Raw genomic sequence first — 25,854 nt, 5'->3', positions numbered from 1 at the left:
ACTAGATTATTTTTACTTTTCATAATTATAATTAGCTTTTACTCTAATGATTCTACCTTTTCCAATTAAAAAACAATTTAGATGTTAAAAAAAAGCAAAATATTAACTCTCTTTTGCATTTGTTATATTACAATAAATGACATGCCAAGCATATTCTTTCCTTATTTATTTTCTTTTTTTTTTTTTAAAGAGAGAGTGAGAGAGGAGCGAGAGAGAGCGAGAGAGAGAGAGAGAGAGAGAGAGAGAGAGAGAATTTTTAATATTTATTTTTTAGTTCTCGGCGGACACATCTTTGTTGGTATGTGGTGCTGAGGATCGAACCCGGGCCGCACACATGCCAGGCGAGCGCGCTACCGCTTGAGCCACATCCCCAGCCCCCCTTATTTATTTTCTTATTCTAAATGTAAAATGTTTTCCTGCCAGGTATAATCGTGTATACCTGTAATTCCAGGTACTTCAAAGGCAGGAGGATTACAAGTTCCAGGTCAGCCTCAGCAACTAGACAATACCCTGTCTCAAAAAAATAAAAAATAAAAAAAGGACTGGTGATAGAGCTCAGTAGTAAAGCACTCCTGGATTTAATCCTCAATACTGTAAAAAAGGAAAAAAAAATAGTATAGTATATTATCCTGTAACCTGTTTTACTCACACCAATGATTGTACATTTTCAAACATGCTAGTCAACCTATGAGCCACTATTTCCTCATCTATAAACAAAAATATTAGCAAGACATGGTGGCACATACCTGTAGTCCCAACTACCTGGGAGGCTGAGGCAGGAGGATACAAATTTAATGCCAGCCTCAGCAATTAAGCAAGACCCTGTCTCAAAATAAAAAGTAAAAAGAGCTGGGATATGGCTCAGTGGTTAAAACGCCCCTGGGTTCAATCCCCAGAGAAAGAAAGAAAGGAGGGGGGAGAATGTTGGCTTGAACTGTAGATCAGTGGTAGAGTACTTACCTACCATGTATGAGGCCCAGCACCACAAAAAAATAAGAGCGAAAAAGATATCCTTTGGGTATCAAGGCAAAAAGGGCATTACAACATTTAAGTGAAGTAAAATTAGGCTTTGTCAGCAAGACTTTATACCAAAGGGCTGGGGATGTGGCTCAAGCAGTAGCGCGCTCGCCTGGCATGCGTGCAGCCCGGGTTCGATCCTCAGCATCACATACCAACAAAGATGTTGTGTCCGCCGAGAACTAAAAAATAAATATTAAAAATTCTCTCTCTCTCTCTCCTCTCACTCTCTCTTTAAAAAAAAAAAAAAAAAAAAAAAAAAAGACTTTATACCAAAGACAATAAATCTGAAATATTAAAAAACAGAAAATGGGAGCTGAGGTCCTAGCTCAGAGGTAGAGCACTTACTTGCCTAGCGTGTGAGGAACTGGGGTTCAATCCTCAGCACCACATAAAAATAAAATAAATATATTGTGTCCACCTATAACTAAAAAATGAAAATGTACGCAAGGTTATTATATTCCATAAATGGGGGGGGGGGGCGGGGAGGGATTGAACCCAGAGGCACTTAACCACTGAACCACATTACATTATAAAGTGCTCATATTCGGGCTGGGGTTGTGGCTCAGTGGTAGAGTGCTTGCCTAGCATGCACAAGGCACTGGGTTCAATTCCCAGCATAACATAAAACAAATAAACAAAATAAATATATTGTGTAAATAAAGTGATCATATTCAATGCTTCCATGAATGAAACAAGACAATATATGTAGATCATGTTTTAACGCACATAAATTTTCCAGATTAATATGTATTACGACCCTGCAAATATTCATGTCTTTTGGCCCACCAACTTTTTCCAGGAATCTATTCTAAGTAAACAATCTTGTCCTGTAGAATCTGGAGAAAAATGTATGCATATGATGTCCATATTATCAAAGATGATATCATATACTAAAAGCTATCTTAAAAACTAGAAACTAATGGGGCTAGGGATATAGTTCAGTTGGTACAGTGCTTGCCTTGCATGCACAAGGCCCTGGGTTCAATCTCCAGCTCTGCCAAAAAAAACAAAACTACAAACTACTTTCATGTACCACATGACAATTTGATCAAGGATAAACTGCATATGGTGGTACCATAAGATTATAATAAAGTGAATAAATTTCTATCACCTAGTAACTGAGTAGCCATTATGATGCTGCAAATTATTACGTACATGCTTTTAGTAATACTGCAGTAAACAAACCTACTGCATATACAATTATACATAGTATATAAAAACTGATGATAATAATAATAAATGACTATTTACTGGTTCATATTTTCTATACTTATTAGAGTATACTCCTTCTACTTATTAAAAAAAATAATGATAACTGTAAAACAGGCAGGTCCTTAAGGAGGGATTCCAGAAGGCACTTGTTATAATAGGAGATGACAGTTCCAACTATGTTATTGCCCCTGAAGACCTTCCAGTGGGACAAGATGGGGAAATGAAAGACAATGAATGATGTTGATAATTCTGATTCTGCGTAAGCCTAGGCTAATATATTTGTGTCTTAGTTTTCAACAATAAAAAAGCTTAAAAAGTGAAAAAAAATTAAGTAGCCTATACCATATAGCCTAGGTATGTAGAACTTCACACCACTAGGTTTGTGCACATACATTCTATTATGCTCACACAATGCCAAAATCACCTAAAGACACATCTGTCAAGCTGGGGATATAGCTCTGTGGGTAGAGTGCTTGCCTTGCATGCACAAGGCCCTAGGTAAAATCCCCAGCACCACCATAAAAAAAAAAAGGCTATAAAGACACATCTGTCAAAAACATATCTCTGTCATTAAGTGACATAAGACTGTACTACAAATATATAAACAACAAATGCAGGGAAACTTAGAGAAGACACATTCAAATTTAACTGTGAATTATTTCCATAATAGAATTATACCTTATTTTCCCAAACTGCCTACCACATGTATAAATTAATTGAAGAAGAAAGAAAAATCCTAACATTTTATATGCCTACCACATGTATAAATTAATTGAAGAGGGCTGGGGGTATAGCTCAGTTGGTAGAGTGCTTGCCTTGCATGCACAAGGCCCTGGGTTCAATCCCCAGCACCAAAAAAATAAAATAAAATAAAAATAAAAATAAATTAATTGAAGAAGCAAGAAAAATCGTAACAGTTTATATTTTAAAAATTATTTCAAATGTTTTGTAGCTTGCTTTTGTCTATGATATTACCATTCCCTAGTATCTCAAGCTAATGAGTATTGATCCTATTCCCTAAGGTTTAAGAATAATCTTACGGGGGGGATTCCAACATGGCGGCGGGCGCGGAGAGATCAAGTCTCTGACCTCTTCAGCTGTGCGGGCATAGGGAGTCGTAAACAACCTAAATCTGTTTGCTCAGGATCACTAGGCAATGCTGAGCTGACATGGATCTGGGGCGAACAGTCTGGGCCTCTCAGAACACACACTGAGCCCGGATCGGCTGAATTCAAGCTCCCGTTTGCCAGCTTCCTGCAGACAAACAGCTGTGACTCAGCACTAATCCATCCGGCTGAAACAACTGGTCAGCCCTTCTGATCCTACGGAGGTAAATGCCAACCGAGCCTTCATAGGTAGTGGCCACAGGTTTGAAACGGGGCTTGGGAGAGACAGTAAGGACCCAGCCGTTGCATTGGTCGCCCGGCAAAGGGAAACGAACTGTCGCCATTTGCAAGAGACACCACCATGGCAGAGAACTGACGTCATCAGACTGCAGCGGAGGAGATAACTTCATTGAAACCTGCGGTTACAGGTGTGTAATTCCCTAGCCTTCCCTCTCCACACATGGGGAAACCTTAAGGGCCCCTCCCAGCTCTCCCGTAAGGGCCCCTCCCAGCTCTCCCATGAGCGCGATAGCCAGCCCGAGGGAATCAGAGATGGCGCGGGACCCGCGGAACTACCGCTCCCACCAAGGCTGACTGCTGAGGCCTCTTGCACCAGCTACCGGGGGCGTGGCTACCGGAAGGCAAGTAAAATTCGCTGAGGATTCTCAGCCCCAAGCTCTACAAACTTAGGGTCTGAGGGAATGGCAAACTGGAAGAGTGTGCCCAGTCATTCATGAAAACAGGGCTCCCGGGAGTAACAGACCTGGAGTGTAGCCAGTATTGTGGTGAGCGGCACCCGTGAGAGGAGCCTGGCTAGAGGAAAAGTGGGAAGTAACTAGACACAAGAGGAGGCCCTAGGCACTCAGGATTGGAGACTCGCCCAGTCTGGGAGGAGCTGCTGCACAGTGATTGGTTCCCGCATATTAACAGGAGAAACTTGGCCTGGTGGGCACAGCGCCACCTACTGGAAGAGAAGTTAATCAAACTCTAAGACTGCATTTATTAGTTTTTTTTTCTTTATTTCTTTTCTCTTTTTTTTTGATTTGGGTTTTTCTTTCATTTTCATTTTTCTTTCTTATTGTTTTTTTAAATTTTTTTTACAATTTTTTTAAATTTTTTTCTTCTAATTTTAATTTTAATTTTTTTATTATTTTTTTAATTTTTTTTCTTTTTTTATTTCCTATTTTTTTCTTCTTTTGTCTTTTCATTTCTCTTATCCCCCCTTCCTTGAATTCTACCTGCTTACTCTCATTCTCTTTAGTGACTTCTTCCCTTCCCTTCTAATACCTTTCCTCCCAAGCATCAAATAAATTTATAGGAGTAAACAGTAACTCAGCAGTCAAACAGAACAAGAAGTAACATGAGCAGCTTCAAAAAGCAAGGAAGAAAAGGAGTACAAACAATGCAGGACAGCCTAAATATTCAGGAGGACCTAGAGTCATCAGAAAAATGGTCATATAAAGAACTCAAGGAACACCTTAGACAGATGGAATGGAACCTTAAAGAGGATACAAGACAGCAAATTCAAGCAGCAAAAGAACACATTGAGAATGAATTACATAAACAGATAAAAGAAGTAGTTAAGCATCTTTATCAGGAGATAGAGATTATAAAAAATAATCAAACAATAATTCTAGAAATGAAGGAAACGATAAACCAAATTAAAAACTCAATTGAGAGTATCATTAACAGAGTGGAGGAAGTAGAAGCCAGAACGTCAGATAATGAAGACAAAATATATCATCTTGAAAAGAGTCTAGCCAACTCAGAAAGGCTGGTAAAAAATCACAAGAAAAACATCCAAGAGTTATGGGATAACATAAAAAAACCAAACTTACGAGTCATTGGGATAGAAGAAGGTACAGAGATTCAAACCAAGGGAATTAGTAACCTGCTGAATGATTACAGAAATAATTACAGAAAACTTTCCAGAAATAAAAAAGGAAACAGATATACAAATTGAAGATGCATACAGGACACCGAGCACACAAAATCACAGTAGACCAACGCCAAGACACATTGTTATGAAGATATCCAATATACAGAACAAAGAGAAAATATTTTTTTTTAAAAGAGAGAGTGAGAGAGGAGAGAGAGAGAATTTTTAATATTTATTTTTTAGTTCTCGGCGGACACAACATCTTTGTTGGTATGTGGTGCTGAGGATCGAACCCGGGCCGCACGCATGCCAGGCGAGCGCGCTACCGCTTGAGCCACATCCCCAGCCCACAAAGAGAAAATATTAAAAGCTACAAGAGAAAGGAGACAGATTACATTCAGGGGTAAACCAATAAGGTTAACAACAGATTTTTCATCACAGACACTGAAAGCAAGAAGGTCATGGAACAATGTATTTCAAACACTGAAAGACAATGGATGCCAACCAAGAATTCTGTATCCAGCAAAATTAAGCTTCAGGTATGACAACGAAATAAAAATCTTTCATGATAAACAAAAGTTAAAAGAATTTGCAGCCAGAAAACCAGCATTGCAAAGCATTTTGAGCAAAACACTACACGAGGAAGAAATGAAAAACAATAACCAAAACCATCAGTGGGAAGTGCCTCGGTAAAGACAGAGGGCGAGGGGAAAGATAATAATGGAGAAACAAACTAAATTTTTTTAAAAAAAGGATAAATAATCAAACATGGATGGAAGTACAAACCATATATCAATAGTAACTCTGAATGTTAATGGCTTAAACTCTCCAATAAAGCGACATAGGCTGGTATCTTGGATTAAAAAAACAAATCCAACAATATGCTGCCTCCAGGAGACACATCTGATTGGAAAAGACATACACAGGCTGAAGGTGAAAGGATGGGAAAAAATATACCACGCACACAGTCCTCGTAAGCAAGCAGGGGTGGCCATCCTCATATCGAATAAAATCGACTTCAAGACTAAGTTAATCAAAAGGGATAAAGAAGGACATTATGTACTGTTAAAAGGAACCATTCACCAACAAGACATAACAATTATCAATATTTATGCACCAAATACTGGTGCTGCGACATTCATAAAACAAATTCTCCTCAAGTTCAAGAATCAAATAGACCACAACACAATAATTATGGGTGACTTCAACACACCTCTCTCACCATTGGACAGATCCTCCAAACAAAAGTTGAATATAGAAACTATAGAACTCAATATCACAATCAATAACCTAGACTTAACTGACATATATAGAATATATCAACCATCATCAAATGGATATACTTTTTTCTCAGCAGCACATGGATCCTTCTCAAAAATAGACCATATATTATGCCATAGGGCAACCCTCAGTAAATATAAAGGGGTGGAGATAATACCATGCATTTTATCTGATCATAATGGAATGAAACTGGAAATCAATGATAAAAGAAGGAAGGAAAAATCCTACATCACATGGAAAATGAACAATATGTTACTGAATGATCAATGGGTTACAGAAGACACAAAGGAGGAAATCAAAAAATTCTTAGAGATAAATGAAACTACAGACACAACATATCGGAATCTATGGGACACAATGAAAGCAGTTTTAAGAGGAAAATTCATCGCCTGGTGGTCATTCCTCAAAAACAGAAAAAACCAACAAATAAATGAGCTCACACTTCATCTCAAAGCCCTAGAAAAGGAAGAGCAAAACAACAGCAAATGTAGCAGAAGGCAAGAAATAATTAAAATCAGAGCGGAAATCAATGAAATTGAAACAAAAGAAACTATTGAAAAAATTAACAAAACTAAAAGTTGGTTCTTCGAAAAAATAAATAAGATCGACAGACCTTTAGCCATGCTAACGAAGAGAAGAAGAGAGAGAACTCAAATTACTAACATACGGGATGAAAAAGGCACTATCACAACAGATGCTACAGAAATACAGAAGACAATTAGAAATTATTTTGAAAACCTATATTCCAATAAAATAGAAGATAGTGAAGACATCGATAAATTTCTTAAGTCATATGATTTGCCCAGACTGAGTCAGGAGGATACACACAATTTGAACAGACCAATATCAATGGATGAAATTGAAGAAGCCATCAAAAGACTACCAACCAAGAAAAGCCCAGGACCGGATGGGTATACAACGGAGTTTTACAAAACCTTTAAAGAAGAATTAATACCAATACTTTTCAAGTTATTTCAGGAAATAGAAAAAGAGGGAGCTCTTCCAAATTCATTCTATGAGGCCAACATCACCCTGATTCCGAAACCAGACAAAGACACCTCAAAGAAAGAAAACTACAGACCAATATCTCTAATGAACCTAGATGCAAAAATCCTCAATAAAATTCTGGCAAATCGAATACAAAAACACATCCAAAAAATTGTGCACCATGATCAAGTAGGATTCATCCCTGGGATGCAAGGATGGTTCAATATACGGAAATCAATAAATGTTATTCACCACATCAATAGACTTAAAGATAAGAACCATATGATCATCTCGATAGACGCAGAGAAAGCATTCGACAAAGTACAGCATCCCTTTATGTTCAAAACATTAGAAAAACTAGGGATAACAGGAACTTACCTTGACATTGTAAAAGCTATCTATGCTAAGCCTCAGGCTAGCATCATTCTGAATGGACAAAAGTTAAAGGCATTCCCTCTAAAATCCGGAACAAGACAGGGATGCCCTCTATCACCACTTCTGTTCAACATAGTCCTCGAAACACTGGCCAGAGCAATTAGACAGACGAAAGAAATTAAAGGCATAAAAATAGGAAAAGAAGAACTTAAATTATCACTATTTGCAGATGACATGATTCTATACCTAGAAGACCCAAAAGGGTCTACAAAGAAACTACTAGAACTAATAAATGAATTCAGCAAAGTGGCAGGATATAAAATCAACACGCATAAATCAAAGGCATTTCTGTATATCAGCGACAAAACTTCTGAAACGGAAATGAGGAAAAACACTCCATTCACAATATCCTCAAAAAAAATAAAATATTTGGGAATCAACCTAACAAAAGAGGTGAAAGATTTATACAATGAAAACTACAGAACCCTAAAGAGAGAAGTAGAAGAAGATCTTAGAAGATGGAAAAATATACCCTGTTCATGGATAGGCAGAACTAACATTATCAAAATGGCGATATTACCAAAAGTTCTCTATAGATTTAACGCAATGCCAATCAAAATCCCAACGGCATTTCTTGTAGAAATAGATAAAGCAATCATGAAATTCATATGGAAAAATAAAAGACCCAGAATAGCAAAAGCAATTCTAAGCAGGAAGTGTGAATCAGGCAGTATAGCGATACCAGATTTCAAACTATATTACAGAGCAATAGTGACAAAAACAGCATGTTACTGGTACCAAAACAGGCGGGTGGACCAATGGTATAGAATAGAGGACACAGAGACTAATCCACAAAGTTACAACTATCTTATATTTGATAAAGGGGCTAAAAGCATGCAATGGAGGAAGGATAGCATCTTCAACAAATGGTGTTGGGAAAACTGGAAATCCATATGCAACAAAATGAAACTGAATCCCTTTCTCTCGCCATGCACAAAAGTTAACTCAAAATGGATCAAGGAGCTTGATATCAAATCAGAGACTCTGCGTCTGATAGAAGAAAAAGTTGGCTCTGATCTACATATTGTGGGGTCGGGCTCCAAATTCCTTAATAGGACACCCATAGCACAAGAGTTAATAACAAGAATCAACAAATGGGACTTAATTAAACTTAAAAGTTTTTTCTCAGCAAAAGAAACAATAAGAGAGGTAAATAGGGAGCCTACATCCTGGGAACAAATTTTTACTCCTCACACTTCAGATAGAGCCCTAATATCCAGAGTATACAAAGAACTCAAAAAATTAGACAATAAGATAACAAATAACCCAATCAACAAATGGGCCAAGGACCTGAACAGACACTTCTCAGAGGAGGATATACAATCAATCAACAAGTACATGAAAAAATGCTCTCCATCTCTAGCAGTCAGAGAAATGCAAATCAAAACCACGCTAAGATACCATCTCACTCCAGTAAGATTGGCAGCCACTATGAAGTCAAACAACAACAAGTGCTGGCGAGGATGTGGAGAAAAGGGTACACTTGTACATTGCTGGTGGGACTGCAAATTGGTGCGGCCAATTTGGAAAGCAGTTTGGAGATTCCTGGGAAAGATGGGAATGGAACCACCATTTGACCCTGCTATTGCCCTTCTCGGACTATTCCCTGAAGACCTTAAAAGAGCATGCTACAGGGATACTGCCACATCGATGTTCATAGCAGCACAATTCACAATAGCTAGACTGTGGAACCAACCCAGATGCCCTTCAATAGATGAATGGATAAAAAAAATGTGGCATCTATACACAATGGAGTACTATGCAGCAATAAAAAAATGACAAAATCATAGAATTTGCAGGGAAATGGATGGCACTAGAGCAGATTATGCTTAGTGAAGCTAGCCAATCCCTAAAAAACAAATACCAAATGTCTTCTTTGATATAATGAGAGCAACTATGAACAGAGCAGGGAGGAAGAGTAGGACGAAAAGATTAACATTAAACAGAGACATGAGATGGGAGGGAAAGGGAGAGAAAAGGGAAATTGCATGGAAATGAAGGGAGACCCTCATTGCTATACAAAATTACATATAAGAGGTTGTGAGGGGAATGGGAAAATAAACAAGGAGAGAAATGAATTACAGTAGATGGGGTAGAGAGAGAAGATGGGAGGGGAGGGGAAGGGGGATAGTAGGGGATAGGAAAGGTAGCAGAATACAACAATTACTAATAGGGCATTATGTAAAATTGTGGATGTGTAACCGACGTGATTCTGCAATCTGCATTTGGGGTAAAATTGGGGGTTCATAACCCACTTCAATCTAATGTATGAAATATGATATGTCAAGAGCTTTGTAATGTTGTGAACAACCAATAAAAAAAAAAAGAATAATCTTACATATCAGTGTATAAGGAAAAGGGGGAAAAGTGAAATCTTACAGAATCTGACATACAGATGCCTTCACACAAACACATTCCAAAAGTACTTAGGTCTTCAATGGGAGTACCAAAAATAAGATCAACAGACACAAGAATAATACAGAGAGGTAAGTTACAAAGAATGAGAAACCTTTAGAACGGCACACAACAGAGTTACTCAATCTCTACAATTCAACTGTATGTTGAAAGGGAAGCAAATGTTGAGAGGATCACAACTCTATTCTGGAGAAACTCTCCAAAGCTAGACAAACTTTCCAAAGCTAAACAAACTTTCCAAAGCTAAACAAATTCACAATTTAAAAAAAAAAAAAAAAAAGAGAATTATTTTGTGTAATTTAGAATTCTTCCAGGGTTAAAAGTCTTTCTAAATGTTCTAATCAAAGATTTTAGCTGACCTTTGGAGAAAAAAATTCCATCTCTAATACTTTATGTATGTATATATGTGACTACATGACCAATATGATTCTGCAACATGTACACTCAGAAAAATGAGAAATTATATTCCATCTATGTATAGAATATCAAAATGCATAAATGCATTCTACTTTCATGTATAACTAATTAAACCAAATAATTTTTTAAATCACTGTAATAATTCATCTGGAGCTCAAATTTAGACACAGTGAAGATCATTTTGATGAGTAATTCTAATATCCTACAACTAGATAATTCTGCCAAACAAAACATTTACCTTTCCTGAAACTGATTCTCCATCATAGAAGAGATAGTGTTTTTCCACCTTGCCATCTTCAGTTTTCATTTCTGCCATTTTCCTGGTTTCTCCATCATTAAGGACAATATCAATCTCACAAATGGGACCAAAAAAGCCTCCAAGAAAACTCTGAAATAAAATAAAAATGCTCATAATTATCGTATGCAGCCAGTCACAACATTTTAAATTCAAATTTTATTACACCATTGACCTACAGTTAGACTACAAATCTGTGAGTTCACAAGCTTACATCAAAACTTTACAAACTGAATATAATAATGGGTAAATAGTGAACAGTACAGTACTATACACTTTTTTAAGTTAGATTAAAAGATTTCATTTTATAGGTTTTTTATCACCAAAAAGGGAAAAAAATAAACAATTAAATGTTATAATTTCAATCATTTCCATAGGTAACCATTATAAATAATCAAATACTAGCATACTAGAACTGTAAGAATTCTTTTTTTGGCAGGGTGGGGGTGGAGTACCAGGGATTGAACTCAGGGACACTTGACCACTGAGCCATATCCCCAGCCCTATATTGTATTTTATTTAGAGATAGGGTCTCACTGAGTTGCTTAGCTTCACCATTGCTGAGGCTGGCTTTGAACCTGAGATTCTCCTTTCTCAGCCTCCTGAGCTGCTGCAGTTATAGGCATGCGCCAGGAGCCCAGCCATCTTAACATCTTAAGTTTGAAAAATTAACTTTTATTGAACCTCTATGAGGAGTTTTCATGAGAGCAGAATTTGCATAATCCAAATTACTTCTAAAAAGCTGAAATGAATTATTATAATGCACTGCTTACTATAAAATCTACTGCTATATTAGGTCTAAACAGGATGTGTTACATTATATAAGCCCTTTGAGTAAAACTGGCCCTAGGGGCTGGGGTTGTGGCTCAGTGGTAAAGAGCTTGCCTAGCATGTGTGAGGCACTGGGGTCGATCCCTGGCACCACATAAAAATAAAAACAAATAAAATAAAGGAATTGTGTCCACCTACTACTAAAAATGTGTGTGTGTGTGTGTGTGTGTGTGTGTGTGTGCGCGCGCAAAAGCTGGCTCTGAGGAAACCAATGAAATTTCTCCAATTTATACAAGCCTTAATCTGTAAATCCTCGATATGACAGAACTATAAAGAACAAAAATCAATTGCTTATCAATGCCAAAACATATTAGTTGGTAATAATCAAGTAATATGAACAGAAACCATTAGCAACTATAGTATAGGATATAATTAAAAATTATTTTTGTCACCAGGCATATTGGTGAAGGCCTCTACCCTCAGTGACTTGACAGGCTGAGGCAGTGGGTTCACAAGCTCAAGGGAAGCATCAGAAACACAGCAAGACCCTTAGCAACTTAGAAAGACCTTGTCTCAAAAGAAAAAAGAAAAAGACTAGGGATGTAGTTCAGTGATAAAGCACCCCTAGGTTCAATTCCCCAGTACCAAAACAAGCCAAAAATTATTTTGTCACTAAGGAAAGCCAGTCTTCTAGTCTATTTTTGGTTTTTTGGTTTTTTTTAATTTACAAGATAATAGTCTTCTATCATGTACTATATCCCTTCTTAACTTACCCTATACAACAAGCAGGGTAGTCTTTAAAAAACATAAAATTTGATCATATAATTTCCTGTTTATAAAATATTTCCATGGGCTGGTGAACTTATAAATTGGAACTACTTTAGGAAATAGTTTGGCATGATCTAGTAAAGCTGAAGATGTATACATCCCATAACCCAACAATTCCATCCCTGGATATATTCCTAAACAGAAACTTACAGGAGACAAATATGTTTATAACAGCCTCCAATGGAAACAATCCAAATATCTATCAACAACAACAACAAAAAAAGTTGAATGAAAGAGTCCAAGAGGCCACACAGGAGAATACATTCTGTTTCGATCTCATATACATATAAGTCAAAAACATGTAATGTACATTGTAATATTAGAATTTAAGAAGTGGGAGGAAGAATAAAATAAGTGGGGTGCTAGTACTGTTCTCTGTTCTGAGCACTTGACACACAGGCATGTACACTTTATGAAATTCATCAAGCTATATCCTTATACATAATGTTAACTTCAATAGTACACACACACACACTGCATTCTATAACATCTTACATATATCTAGCTCTATACATCTCTTGAGTTACATCAGCCTCAAATGATCTTAAGATTTTTCTGCAAAAGTTCATCACATTTGCCAAATTCTTTGTCCTAGAGTCAAGCAAAGTACCTTAACCTAACTCATCCATTTAAGTTTGAGTCATTTTCATAAGACTCTCCCTAACTCCCTAATCCAAACTGGATTCTTCAAAGTTAGGTGTCGCAAGGCTGATCTTACTGCCTGACACTCCTACTACACTGTAAACTATGTGAGGACAACATATCCTTTATTCCTCACTGAAGAGACAGGACCTAGAGCAGTAGTGGCATTTAATAGAAGGCACTGAAATACCTATTGGAATGTTAAATTTAAACATACACATACCATTCTAATAATAGGGAAAAAACTGACTATACAAAAGAAGTTGGATGATATCTAGAATAGGTGGTAATGCCAGCCCTTTCCCAGCAAATTAGCACTGGTGTAATAGCGAAGCCTAGAGCATGGAACTTAAGCACAGACAAGGTCAGCTCTGTCCTGAGGTGGCCAGGGAATGGCAAGCAAGATAATGAGCCTCCAAAAGGCTTTGTAGGTCACAAATGATACTATGATCAGATGAGACAGTGTTTTCCCAAAATGTGGACTTGCTTCTTTGTTTTCATTACTCCTATATTAAATGGGTGGGCTTATAATTTCAAGAAACTACAAGAATTGCCAAATTAGTGTTTTTGATATATTCCAAATAGCAAATTTTCTTTTTTTTAATATTTTTTTAGCTTTAGATGAACACAATACCTTTATTTATTTATCTTTATGTGGTGCTGAGGATTGAACCCAGTGCCTCACACACGCTAGGCAAGCCCCCTACCACTAAGCTACAACTCCCATCCCCCCAAATTTTCTTTTTGACGTGATGTTTTAGTCTTTTCTGAGAACAACAAACTCAAAATTTTTATCAGAAAACTACAATGAACTAATCTAGAGAAAAACTTCAATGATAGGTTACCTGCATTATCTATTCCTAGTTAGTGTTCACACTCCAAGTCTTAAAACTCAAAATCTACTCAAAAATGGCAAATTTTAAAATACTACATGTTCTACATGTTCTCCTAAGAGAAAACTACAGATAAGATGTACAACAGTTCGGGGGGGGGGGGGGGGGGCTGGGGTTGTGGCTCAGTGGTAGAGAGCTTGCCTAGCATGCATGAGGCACTTGGTTTGATTCTCAGCACCACATATAAATAAATAAAAAATAAATAAAGGTCCATCAACAACTAAAAATTTTTTTTAAAAAAGATGTACAACAGTTCAAAATCAATCCACTAATTATTAACTATGTGCAAACCACTGAGCCAACAAGAGAGGAGACTACTGAGGATAGATCACTTATGAAAGGATAAAAGCAACATCTCCAAGTAGCTATTTTAATTGGGGAAACAAAGTCAGGTGCAGAAAAAGAGAACACCAATTGACAGTGAGGGTAAGAAGAAAATGAGTTCTTCTCCCTTGTGACACCCACAACATCAATTCATTTGAGTTACAAAATTAAGGCAGAAATATTAATTTTTAACCCGACACTTACCAAAGCTACTTCAAGGAAAAATAAATTGTAAAAACTATAAAAACTGTTTTCTAACAGTTTTTTATATCATTATATATTATTATAATATTTAACAGAGCTGCACTTGGCATTTGAAAAATAACAAAAATCAAATAATCAAAAATTAAATACAATTTTGGCTGGGCACCGTTTCACATGCTTGTAATCCCAGCAGCTCGGGAGGCTGAGAAGAGAGGATATGAGTTCAAAGCCAGCCTCAGCAAAAGTGGGGCATTAAGCAACTTGGTGAAACCCTGTCTCTAAATAAAATACAAAATATGGCTGGGGGGGCTGGGGATGTGGCTCAAGCAGTAGCGCGCTCGCCTGGCATGCGTGTGGCCCAGGTTCGATCCTCAGCACCACATACAAAAATGTTGTGTCCGCCAATAACTAAAAAATAAATAAATAAATATTAAAATTCCCCCCCTCTCTAAAAAAAAAAAAAAAAAATGTCTGGGGACGTGGCTCAGTGATCAAGTGTCCCTGAGTACTATCCCCAGTTCCCCCTCCCAAAATAAATAAAAACAATTTTGGCAAAATTAAAATCAGCACTAATTAAAATTGCCAAAAGACTTAGTTTTAGAAAACTACACAATTAATAATCATACACAAAAAGTCTTGTCCTGATACCAATTCTTAAAAATTAAAAATTCCTAGGCATTAAAAATACATGTGGCTAGGCATGGTATCATACACCTGTAATCCCAGTTTGGGAGGGTGAGACGGGAGGATTGCAAGTTCAAGACCAGCCTTAGCAAATTATTGAGGCTCTCAGGATTTAGTGACATCCTGTCTCAAAATTTAAAAAATAAAATAAAAATAAAAATATCTGTGGATGTGGCTCAGTGGTTAAACAATCCTGAGTGCATTTCCAATACCAAAAGAAGAAAAAGAAAAACCTAGGTGTTATGTACTACATTATTTTCTGTATGCATTAACTATTTCAGAACTAAAAATGGAAAAAAAAAAAAAAACAGACTTCCTTCTCAATACAATAAAAAAAAGTTAAAATGGGGATGGGGTTGTGGCTCAGTGGTAAAGCACTTGCCTCGCATGTGTAAGGCACTGAGTGCAATCCTCAGCACCACATTTAAACAAATAAATAAATAAAGGTCCATCAATAATTAATAAAACATTTTTTTAAAGTTAAAATGGTGAGGAATCAGAAGGTATAACAAGGGGCTGGGGTTGTGGCTCAGTGGTAGAGCGCTCACCTCACATTTGTGAGACCCTGGGTTCGATCCTTAGCACCACATAAAAATAAATAAGTGAAATAAAGGTATTGTGTCCAACTACAACTAAAAAAAAAAAGTATAACAAAAAATAGCATATGCCAAAGAGTTAGGTTGAGTAATAAACTATAGCATTTTAACAAGTTAACCATGCCATAAGATTTTAGCATTGGGTTAACATACAGCTTTTTTTTTTTTAATATTGAGACATATCAAAAATGAACCTATAGTTTTACTCAAAAGAACACTCCAAAAAAGTGTTATATTTCACAAGTCAACAACAGAAAAAAAAAAAACTGAGAAAAGAATTTGTCTTTTTTGTTTTCTAAAAGCAGTTGAAAGTAAAAGATTCTTTACCCAAGGTCTTGGTTTTATTTTATTTCAAGATTATATATTCTCACATTTCAAATAAAAAGTCATGATATTTAATTCTAATTATTCACAATCAAATTATAATACTTCTGATATGTTAAAGAGAAAGTAAAATACAAGAAAGGAAGGGAATAAAAATTGTAAAAACAGCCCAATGCAGTGGTGCACACATGTAATCCCAAAACTTTAGGGAGGCTGAGGCAAGCAGATTGAAAGTTCAAAGCCAGCCTCAGCAACTTAGGGAGGCCCTAGGTAACTTAGCAAGACCCTGTTTCAAAATAAAAAAACTTTAAAAACAAACGGCAGGGGATGTGGCTCAATCCCCAGTATAAAAATAGGAAAAAGACAATGTAATAAAAAGGATACTTTAGACTTGCTGAAATAACAGAAGGCAGTTTTGAAAGAATACTATTGAGATCTTCTTTTCAAAGACAACTTCAAGTGAGCAATAGGAGTATGAGATTTTTAGGTTGGGGATATGGCTCAGTGGCAGAGCACTTGTCTTTACAAGTATCCCCAAAAAAGAATGTTCAAAAACAATACTACACAATTAATAATACAAGTTAAAACTCTTAGGGCTAAGGCTGGGGTTGTGGTTCAGTGGTAGAGCGCTTGCCTAGGCACTGGAGTTCGATTCTCAGCATCATATATAAATAAATAAAATAAACTCCAATGACAATTAAAAAAATATTAAAAACAAAAAAAAAAAACTCTTAGGGCTAGTAATGTAGCTCAATGGTAGAGGCTTGCCTAGTACATGTGAGGCCCTGGGCTCAATCCCCAGTATCAGCAAAACAAAAAAGAAAATAATAAAACTTCTAGGTCACTTTTAAATAACTAGACTGCAATATGTTCTTAGTAAAACATTATAGCGATTGTTTTCTGTTTTCTAATCTTGGCCTAAACCTCATATTAATCACTAACTTTGGGTTAATTTAAGATTTTTCATACAATGTGTAAACCCCACATTAAGCATTATCATGTAGCAAAATTACATGTGGATACATAAAAGACATTTTTTAGTCCTAATAGAACAAAGTGCACCAAAACCAGTGGATGAAATGTAGATCAAGGTGAGGTGGAAGGGAGACTCTCAAAATTTATTTGCTTAGCCTACACACAATGAAACAGCATATTTTCACACATACATTTGTGCCATTTCAACGTTTCAAAGTTTTACAATTTCATTTGTTTGACAAGTAACTTGAAAATAAACCCGTTCTTTAACATATCGCAGAAAGCTTAGTAAAAGCACTAATTACACATATAAGCAAAAAATTGGAGAGCTTTATAAAGTTTCTTTTCAAATTATAATCAGAGAAGGCTTCCCCAACTCCCTGACTAGGTGAAGTCCTCCAGTAATTCCTTCTCAGTATTTATCACAATTGTAATTTCCACGTTACACAATCAGTTTATACAAATTAATGTTTATCCTTAGACTGTATGCTAAAAGAAAGCAAGCAGTTTTGTTTATGGCCCCTGGACAATAAATGAAAGGAAAAAACTCCAAAAATGAATACATCTTTTTTTTTTCTTTACATGAAAGCAAAGCAATTTCTGACTTTAGAAGTTATTTATTCAAAGTAACTTAAAAAAAAAAAAAACTGGCTTGACCGTTAGCCAAAAGTTTCAGTTTATTTAAAAGGCAAGCTTTGGGAAAGGAGGTAGGACATGGAAAGCACACAGTAGACACTCAAAGCATGCAGAGCAAATGAAACGAATAAACGAATGCTACCGTAAAATGAGCCCAATGAGATCCAATCTAGAGGAGGCTGCCGACACTCAAAGTTAACCACCACCGTGCCCACGCTTGTGCTTCCCACAAACTGGGGTTAGAAAACTGATTTCCCTCCCTTCTCTGCTTCCTAGGCCATTTCAACATCCCGAAGCGTTAAGTTAAAGAAACGGCTTAGGGAAGGAAACGAAGTCAACGCTGAAATCCGCGGACACGAAACTCAAGTGTTCGGAGTTAAAAACGTCACCCCATTCAGACACCCCTTTCTCTCCCATTCTACAAGTGTCAACCTCCACCCTCAAGTAGGATCATGATATCACAGTCACCGTATCCAGGATAAAAAATAGGGGAGTTTATCAAGCTCATAACACAGGGAGAGTGACCAAGTCCACCAGAGTCCGGAACTGGGGGACGCTGGGTCACCCAACCTGCATGGAAGCGAGGTTGCCGGGGAGGAGCGCAGGGACCCGCTACCTTGGGCGGGGAGGCGGCCGCGGGCCCCCGCAGGGGCGGGGTCCGGGTGCCCAGCCAGGGCCCCCACAGCCGGTCGAGGAACGCCGGCAGAGGCTCCGACATGACCAGGAGAGGCACGGCCGCCTGCCGGTCCTCGGGCCTCGTCGAGACCGGGAAGAGGCGGCGCCGCTCGCACTCCCCCGAACCCGGGGTAGCCGGACAGGCCTAACCTGCTCCCTGCTCCCCGCCCGCCCCTTCCTTACGCGACGCCGCGCCCGCCATTGGCCGTCGCGCCGCGCGCTCCGGGCTGAAGGCGGGAGACTAGCGCACCGGCCGCCGCGCACTCACCATTGTCAGCACTGCCGCCGCCGCGTCCCCGCCACTTCACTCCTCTTCTCTCAGGAGAACTCCCAGCCCCGGCTCCCTCCGCCCGGCGCCCCGTCACGTGACCTCCAGCCGCCCGCCACACGTGACCACCCCCTTCCTTTACTCCCCTCCCCCTGCACCGGCGCCTTTCCCGGCCTCCCTCCGCCCCGCTGGCCGGCCTGGCCCTCCAGGAGAGGCCGTTTGAAGGCGGGGCCTGGTGCTCCTTCTTCCAGAGGGTGGGGCGGGGCCACCGCGGATGACGTCGTGTGGGCGGGGCCCGGTTGAGGGTAGGTTTCCCGGTCCTCCTTGCTCGCTGTTGCATCACATGACTGGCAGTGAGCGGTCGGACTGCTTGGGCACACCCAGTTCCTTTCCCTTGTGGAAGTTTGAGAGACTCGGGAGGCTTCGTGCCTGGCGTTTTCCTTCACTGGGTGCTGGGCCGCCGAGGCCAAGGAGAAATGTTACCCGAGACCCCGCTTCCCTAGGCCTCGCAAGACACGTGCTGTCTGAATGTAGATTTGACCGGGACTTCTGGAACAACCCAGCTCCCCATCCTACCCCCGGGCTTCTGAGTTTTGATAACTTATTAATTTCTTGCCTCTGAAGAGACCAATAGGGGAAAAATCTTGAGTACAACATCCGTTGCTTCCTAAATTGCAGCGAGGCTGCGGAAGACTTCTCTGGCTTTAACTGTGTCCTGGTCATTATAAAGTAAGCCTGGAACATCTCCAGATGAATGGAAAGATGTTCAGAGTCTCAAAACTGTTGAACCACCACAGTGCAGTCTATATATAAAATCTATATATAACATCTTTTTTTTTTTTTAAGAAAATCTCTTTCATCCGAGGGCTTTGACAAGAGTTCCAAAACACTGAGGAAATGATAGTTTCCTCAAAAGTAATGCTGGGAAAACTGAATATTCATATGGAAAAGAATAAACTTAGACTCTTATTTTGCACTATGTACAAATAATTAAATAGATTAAATCCACAAACATCATTTCTAAACCAAAAAGCTCCTATAATAACACAGGAGGAAAGCCTTGGCCTCGTGACTTTGGACTTAAATGATTTCTTGGATATGACACCATATGCACAAGCCAATAAAAGCAAAAACAGCCAAGTAGGACAACATAAAAGTTTAAAACTTTTGTGCATCAAAGACACAATCAAGCCAAGTAAGCCAATCCCAAAAAACCAAAGGCTGAGTGTTTTCTCTGATAAATGGATGCTAATCTGTAGGGGTGGGGGGCATGTGATGAGTGGAAGAAATTTGGATGGGGCAGAGGGGAAAGAGGGATAGGGAGGGCTGAGCAAGATAGGAAAGTTGGTGGAATGAGACCGACATCATTACCCTAGGTTCATGTATGATTGCATGAATGGTGTGACCCTGCTTTGTGTACAATCAGAGAAGTGAAAAATTGTGATCTATTTGTGTACAGTGAATCGAAGCATTCTGCTGTCAGGTATAACTGGAACAAACAAATTTTTAAAAAAAATTTAAAAGGACACTAATCAACAGAATGAAAAGGCAACTTATGGAATAGGAAAGAGAAATTGTACATATATTTTTTTATATACTTATATGTAAGGAACTCTTCTGTGTCTCATTTCATTCATTAATCATAATGTTGTTTTTTGTTTTTCTTTTAGTGTGTGTGTGTGTGTGTGTGTGTGTGTGTGTTACCTAGGAACTATCTCTCAGGGCCTCACACATGCTGGGTGAGTGCTCCAGCCCAATCATGAATTTGAAATGTATTTATTTTGTTCTATGTATCAATACTTTGGTCCTTTTCATTGCTTAGGAGTATCCTACTGTGTGAACCAACCACAGAACATTTACCTATTTTCTTATTAATGGACATCTGTTTTCACCAGTTTTTTTTCCCTATTGTGAATAAATGGCTATTAACATTCATGTACAAATGTTTCTTCAATATAACAAAGTGGAATTTCTGGGTAGGATAGGAATACATTTAATTTTATAAGAAATTTTACAGGGGAGGTAGCACAGTGATGGGTGCTTGCCTAGCATGCACAACCATCTGGGTTCAATCCCCAGTATTAGGGGAAAAAAAGAACGAAACAATCAATCATTATTTTTCAAAAGGTTGTGCCAATTTACCCCCAATCAGCAGTGTATGAAAATTAAGTATCTCTACATCTGCATTTAGTGTTGTCAATATTTTCAATATCATCCATTCTTGATATAATTATCTTGCTGTGATTTTAATTTGCATTTTCTTAATAATCAATGATATTGAGCTCTTTTTCATGCTTATGAACCTCCCTTTGACAATTTTTATTTGGGATATTTGTTTTCTTGTTATTGAGTTATAGTTTATTAAGTATTTTTGATACAAGTCCTATATCATGTATTAATTGCAAATATTTTCTCCTAGTCTGTCGCTCACCTGTTTGTTTTCCTAACAATATTTATTGATGACTCAAGAATTTTGACTTTTACATTTAGGTGTGTGATCCATCCCAAATTAAATTTTGCAAATAGTGTAAAATAATATTTGAGGGCTTGAGTCCAAGTGGTTCCAAAACCATTTTTGTTGTTGTTTTGTTGTTTGTTTTGTTTTTGTTTTAGGAGGGTTTGTTGTTGTTGTTTTAATGAATCATCTATTTTTTTCACAATACCTTTATTTTATTTATTTATTTTTTTTAATGTGGTGCTGAGGATCAAACCCAGTGCCTCACATGTGCTAGGCAAGCACTCTACCACTGAGCTACAACCCCAGCCCATATTTTTTGTTTTTGTTTCCGGTACTGAAGATTAAACCCAGGTGTGTGCTTTGCCACTAAGCTACATCCCTATCCCTTTTTACTTTTTATTTTGAAACAAGTTCTCACTAAATTGCCCAAGCCATCCTCAAACTTGGGATCCCGCTGCCTCCCGCCTCTCAAGTGGCCAGGATTACTACCATGTGCCACTGTGCTCAGCTTAGCACCATTTGTTTAAAATACTTTCCTTTCCCATTTAATTGCTTGATGTCTGTCAAAAATCTATTGAATATATAATGATGGGTCTATTTCTGGACTTTGATTCTGTTACATTGATCTTTTTGTTTCTTTATGCAATGTCATACTCTCTTGATAAGTAAAGTTTTGTAGTAAGCTTTGTACTTAGGAAATGTAACTACTCCAACTTATTCTTTTTCAAGAATGATTTGGTTATTCTAAGTTCTTTGTATGTCATTATACATTTTTGAATTGTCAGTACACTTCTACCTCCACCACCACCACCCCCAAAAAAAAGAAAAGAAAAAAATATCTGCTGTGAGTTTGGTTGGGATTGAGTTGAGTCCATGGCTTCACTGGAGTTCTTAAAATGAAAATCGGTACCTTAACAATGGTGGACCTACCAATCCATGAATATTGTCTATTTCTGTATTTATTTAGGTCTTTTTAAGTTTCTCTCAGCAACATTTTGTAGTTTTCAGTGCCTTATATATCTTTTGCTAAATTTATCTCTAAGCATTTGTATTTTTGATACTCATAAATGGAATTTAAATTTTCTATTTTTCAATTGTTCATTGTTTGAGCTTATGTGTGTATTTGTGTATGTGTGGTTTTTCTCTCCCCTCTTTTCTTGAATCATCTTTATTTTTTAAATTTTATTTATTTAGGTACTGGGGATTGAAACCAAGGGCCCTTAATCACTAAGCCACATCCCCAGCCCTTGTTATTTTTTATTTTGAAACACAATCTCACTAAGTTGCTTAGCACCTCACGAAGGCTAGTCTTAAACTTGCTGTCCTCCTGCCTCAGCCTTCTGAGTCACTGAGATTACAGGTATGTGCCACCATGCCTGGTTTTTTCTTCAATCTTCTGCTAGTCACATATTGGTTTTTCTGAATTATTAGTTTCTTATTTTTCCTATTTTCTGTCTTTTTATTCTCCCTTCTACATGATTTTTCTAATTTCATGATCCAAACCCTGTAATGACTTTTATTCTGTATTATGATAGCCCTCTTCTAATATGGTCCTCAATGACTTTGCCTTCCAGTATTTATACCATCATATAATCGCTTCTCAAATTCTGTCAGGGTTGCTTTATGTAACCAACAGAATAAGGTGGAAGGGATGATGTGCAACTTCTAAGGCAGCTTCTGGCTTACTTTCTCTTGGATCACTCATTCCTAGAGAAGTCAAGTAGCCCAGGTCATATGGCCCAATGGAGAGGTCCAAGTAAGAACTGAGACCTCCTGTGAATAGCAAGTAACATGAGTGCACCGTCTTAGAAACTGACCTCCCTCCCTAATGGTGTCTTCAGATAACCAAAACCCCGGCTGACATCCTGATTGACATTCCATGAAAGACCACCTTAACAGAACCACCCAAGTAATCTCCCCAACTTCAGATCCACAGAAAGTATGAAATTAAAAAAAAAAAAAGTTTACTGTTTTAAGCCACTAAGATTTTTGGTAATTTATTGCACAGAGCATGTTAACTAATGCATATTTTTACATTTTAAATTTCCCAGAGTTCTTTCTTATTCTCTGAAAGTCCTATTTAATTAACATTTTGTCCATGTGAATATAAAGAAACAAAATATCCAATAATTGACATACAAACATCTAAAAATGTAGATTTGTACATAAGCCACTGATAACAAATTATATAAGTAGCTGAGATTTTTTTTTAACGATATCTTTATTTTTTTTTAATGTGGTGCTGAGGATTGAACCCAGTGCCTCATGCATGCCAGGCAAGCGCTCAACCACTGAGCTCCAACCCCAGCCAGCTGAGATATTTTGATAATAAAGTTCCTAGCCGGGTGCAGTGGTGCATGCTTGTAATCCCAGTGGTTCAAGAAACTGAGGCAAGAGGATTGCAAGTTCAAAACCAGCCTCAGCAACTTAGCCAGATCCTGTCTCTGAATAAAAACTAAAAGGGGCTGGGGATGTGGTTCAGTGGCTAAGCGCCCCTGGGTTTGATCCCCCATACTAAAAACATAAATAAATCAAGTTCCTACTTCCCATAGATTAATGATAGATCACACTATACCATTTTATGGTAATAGGACTTACAATTGATAGGACTTCAGTCCAAAAATAATCATAAGTTTGGTGCAAGTAGTTCTCAAGAGGGAAGAGTCTTCTCCTTAGTAGATGTTTGGCAACATCTGGAGACATCCTGATTGTCAGATCTAGGGGCAGGGTGCAACCGAGCAGCTTTGAATGAGTGTAGAGATCAGGAATGTTGTTAGACATTCCACACACACACACACACACACAAAAAAAAAAAAAAAAAAAAAAAAAAGAAAAGAAAAAGGAAAAAGAAAAGAAAGAAAAGAAAAAAAGAAACAGGGCAGTCCTGTACAACAAAGGAATATCCTGTCCAAAATGCCAATAATGACTAGGCTAAGAAGCCCTGGTTCAGTAAAAATCTGAGAAGACAAATAGAGTTCTGAAAGATCAATTGTATTAATATTTTAAATAGTGACTCAAACAGTAAAACCAACAACATGCTGAGGAAAGAAAGACAAAACATTCCTGTACAATCAATCATTCCCTTCTCTTTGCTGCCTTGGCGTTTTTGTTTATAATTATTACAGATTTGAAAAATATCTATAACATAAAATGTATTGCAGTTATTTGTTTTTCTTCCATTAAATGGTGAGTAGTCTGGACAGTTCATTCCTGGTGGCTTGGTCTTCAGTGGGGTTTTGTTGATTATAAAATATCAGAGAAGAAAACTGACTATGAATTAGAGTTACTTAAAAAGTACAAATTGAAAGACACCGCCAACCCAACACCTCCCACCCCCCCCCCAAAAGAATAATTATTTTTTTGTCTTTTTTGGAACTGGCAATGGATCCCAGGGCTTTGTGAATGTGAGACAATTGTCACTGAATTACATCTCAGCCCCTAAAAAGAGAATTCTTAAAATCAGGGTAAGCTGGGAGCAATGGCGCATGCCTATAATCCCAGCAGCCAGGAGGCTGAGACAGGAGGATTGCAAGTTCAAAGACAACCTCAGCAATTTAGCAAGACCTTCAGCAACTCCTAGAGACCCTGTCTCTAAGTAAATATAAAATAGGGCTGGGGATGTGGCTCAATGGTCAAGTGCCCCTAAGTTCAATCCCCCACACCCCAAAATAATAACAACAACAACAGATTTACTAATGGAAAGATCAGGATAGAATTTAACAACTGTCAGCTGGGGATGGGGCTCAGCAGTGGAGTGCTCACCTAGCATGTGCAAGGTCCTGGGTTCAATCCCCAGCACCACATATAAATAAATAAAGGTATTGTGTCAACTAAAAAAATAATTATTAAAAAAAAGAATTTAGGGGCTGGGGTTGTAGCTCAGTGGTAGAACGCTTGTCTAGTACATGTGAGGCACTGGGTTCAATCCTCAGCACCACATAAAAATAAATAAATAAAATAAAGGTATTGTGCCCATCTACAACTAAAAACAAAATATTAAAAAAATAAAAAATAAAATAAATTTTAAAAAAAGAATTTAACACCTGTCACTATAAATAAGGTGTTATAAAGATAATTTCTATGAGTTGGGTTTTATGAGAGGCAAACTCAGATGAAGAATAACATGGGGATGTTTATTAGGGTGTGGTCTTAGGGTCAACACCCAAGCAGTATTAGAAGGAAGAAGGATTAGGCAGGAATAAATTGAGCTGTAGTATAATCACAACAAGGCTTCAGCTGATGCCATAAAGAGTTTGGAAGCTGAGCTATCCCTTCAGAGTTGTTGTAATTGGAGCATGAATTCTGAGCCTTTATTACCCCTACATTGATGAATCTTCGACTGCAACTTCGAGCTATCCAGAGAAGGGACCATGACATTGGATGAGGTGGCTCTCTTCATCAGCCAACCTTCCCAGAAGCTGGAGGAATAAGTCCTCCAGTCCTGAAGAGGGAATCTGAGCAACACAGTCCAGCATCCATACAAGTTCATCCCTGTGCCACTCCAAACTATTTGCTTCATATAAGTTCAG

General features: G+C 37.9%; 1 protein-coding gene across 3 annotated transcripts in view; it reads right to left on the bottom strand.

Moving 5' to 3' along the window:
• The window catches only part of VPS26A (VPS26 retromer complex component A), a 46,438-nt gene extending 27,421 nt beyond the window's left edge, over positions 1 to 19,017 (bottom strand). Inside the window, exons 1-2 of one of the 3 annotated variants that reach the window (XM_081268139.1) lie at positions 18,868 to 19,017; positions 10,991 to 11,140 (exon numbers count right to left, since the gene is read on the bottom strand). In XM_081268139.1, coding sequence (XP_081124265.1) covers positions 10,991 to 11,140; positions 18,868 to 18,870 — 153 coding nt within the window. In that variant the 5' untranslated portion in view covers positions 18,871 to 19,017. Of the gene's footprint in view, positions 1 to 10,990; positions 11,141 to 18,540; positions 18,738 to 18,867 lie in introns of those variants that run through there. The other 2 variants (XM_081268141.1, XM_081268140.1) reach the window with 2 other exon arrangements.
• Between the last annotated feature and the right edge of the window lie 6,837 nt (positions 19,018 to 25,854).

The sequence above is a fragment of the Spermophilus citellus genome (genome assembly GCF_964194105.1).
Source record: "Spermophilus citellus genome assembly, chromosome: 15".
Classification (NCBI taxonomy): Eukaryota; Metazoa; Chordata; class Mammalia; order Rodentia; family Sciuridae; genus Spermophilus; species Spermophilus citellus.
The sequence above is the reverse complement of the archived record's forward strand: the minus strand, read 5'-3'. Positions and strand labels throughout refer to the sequence as shown.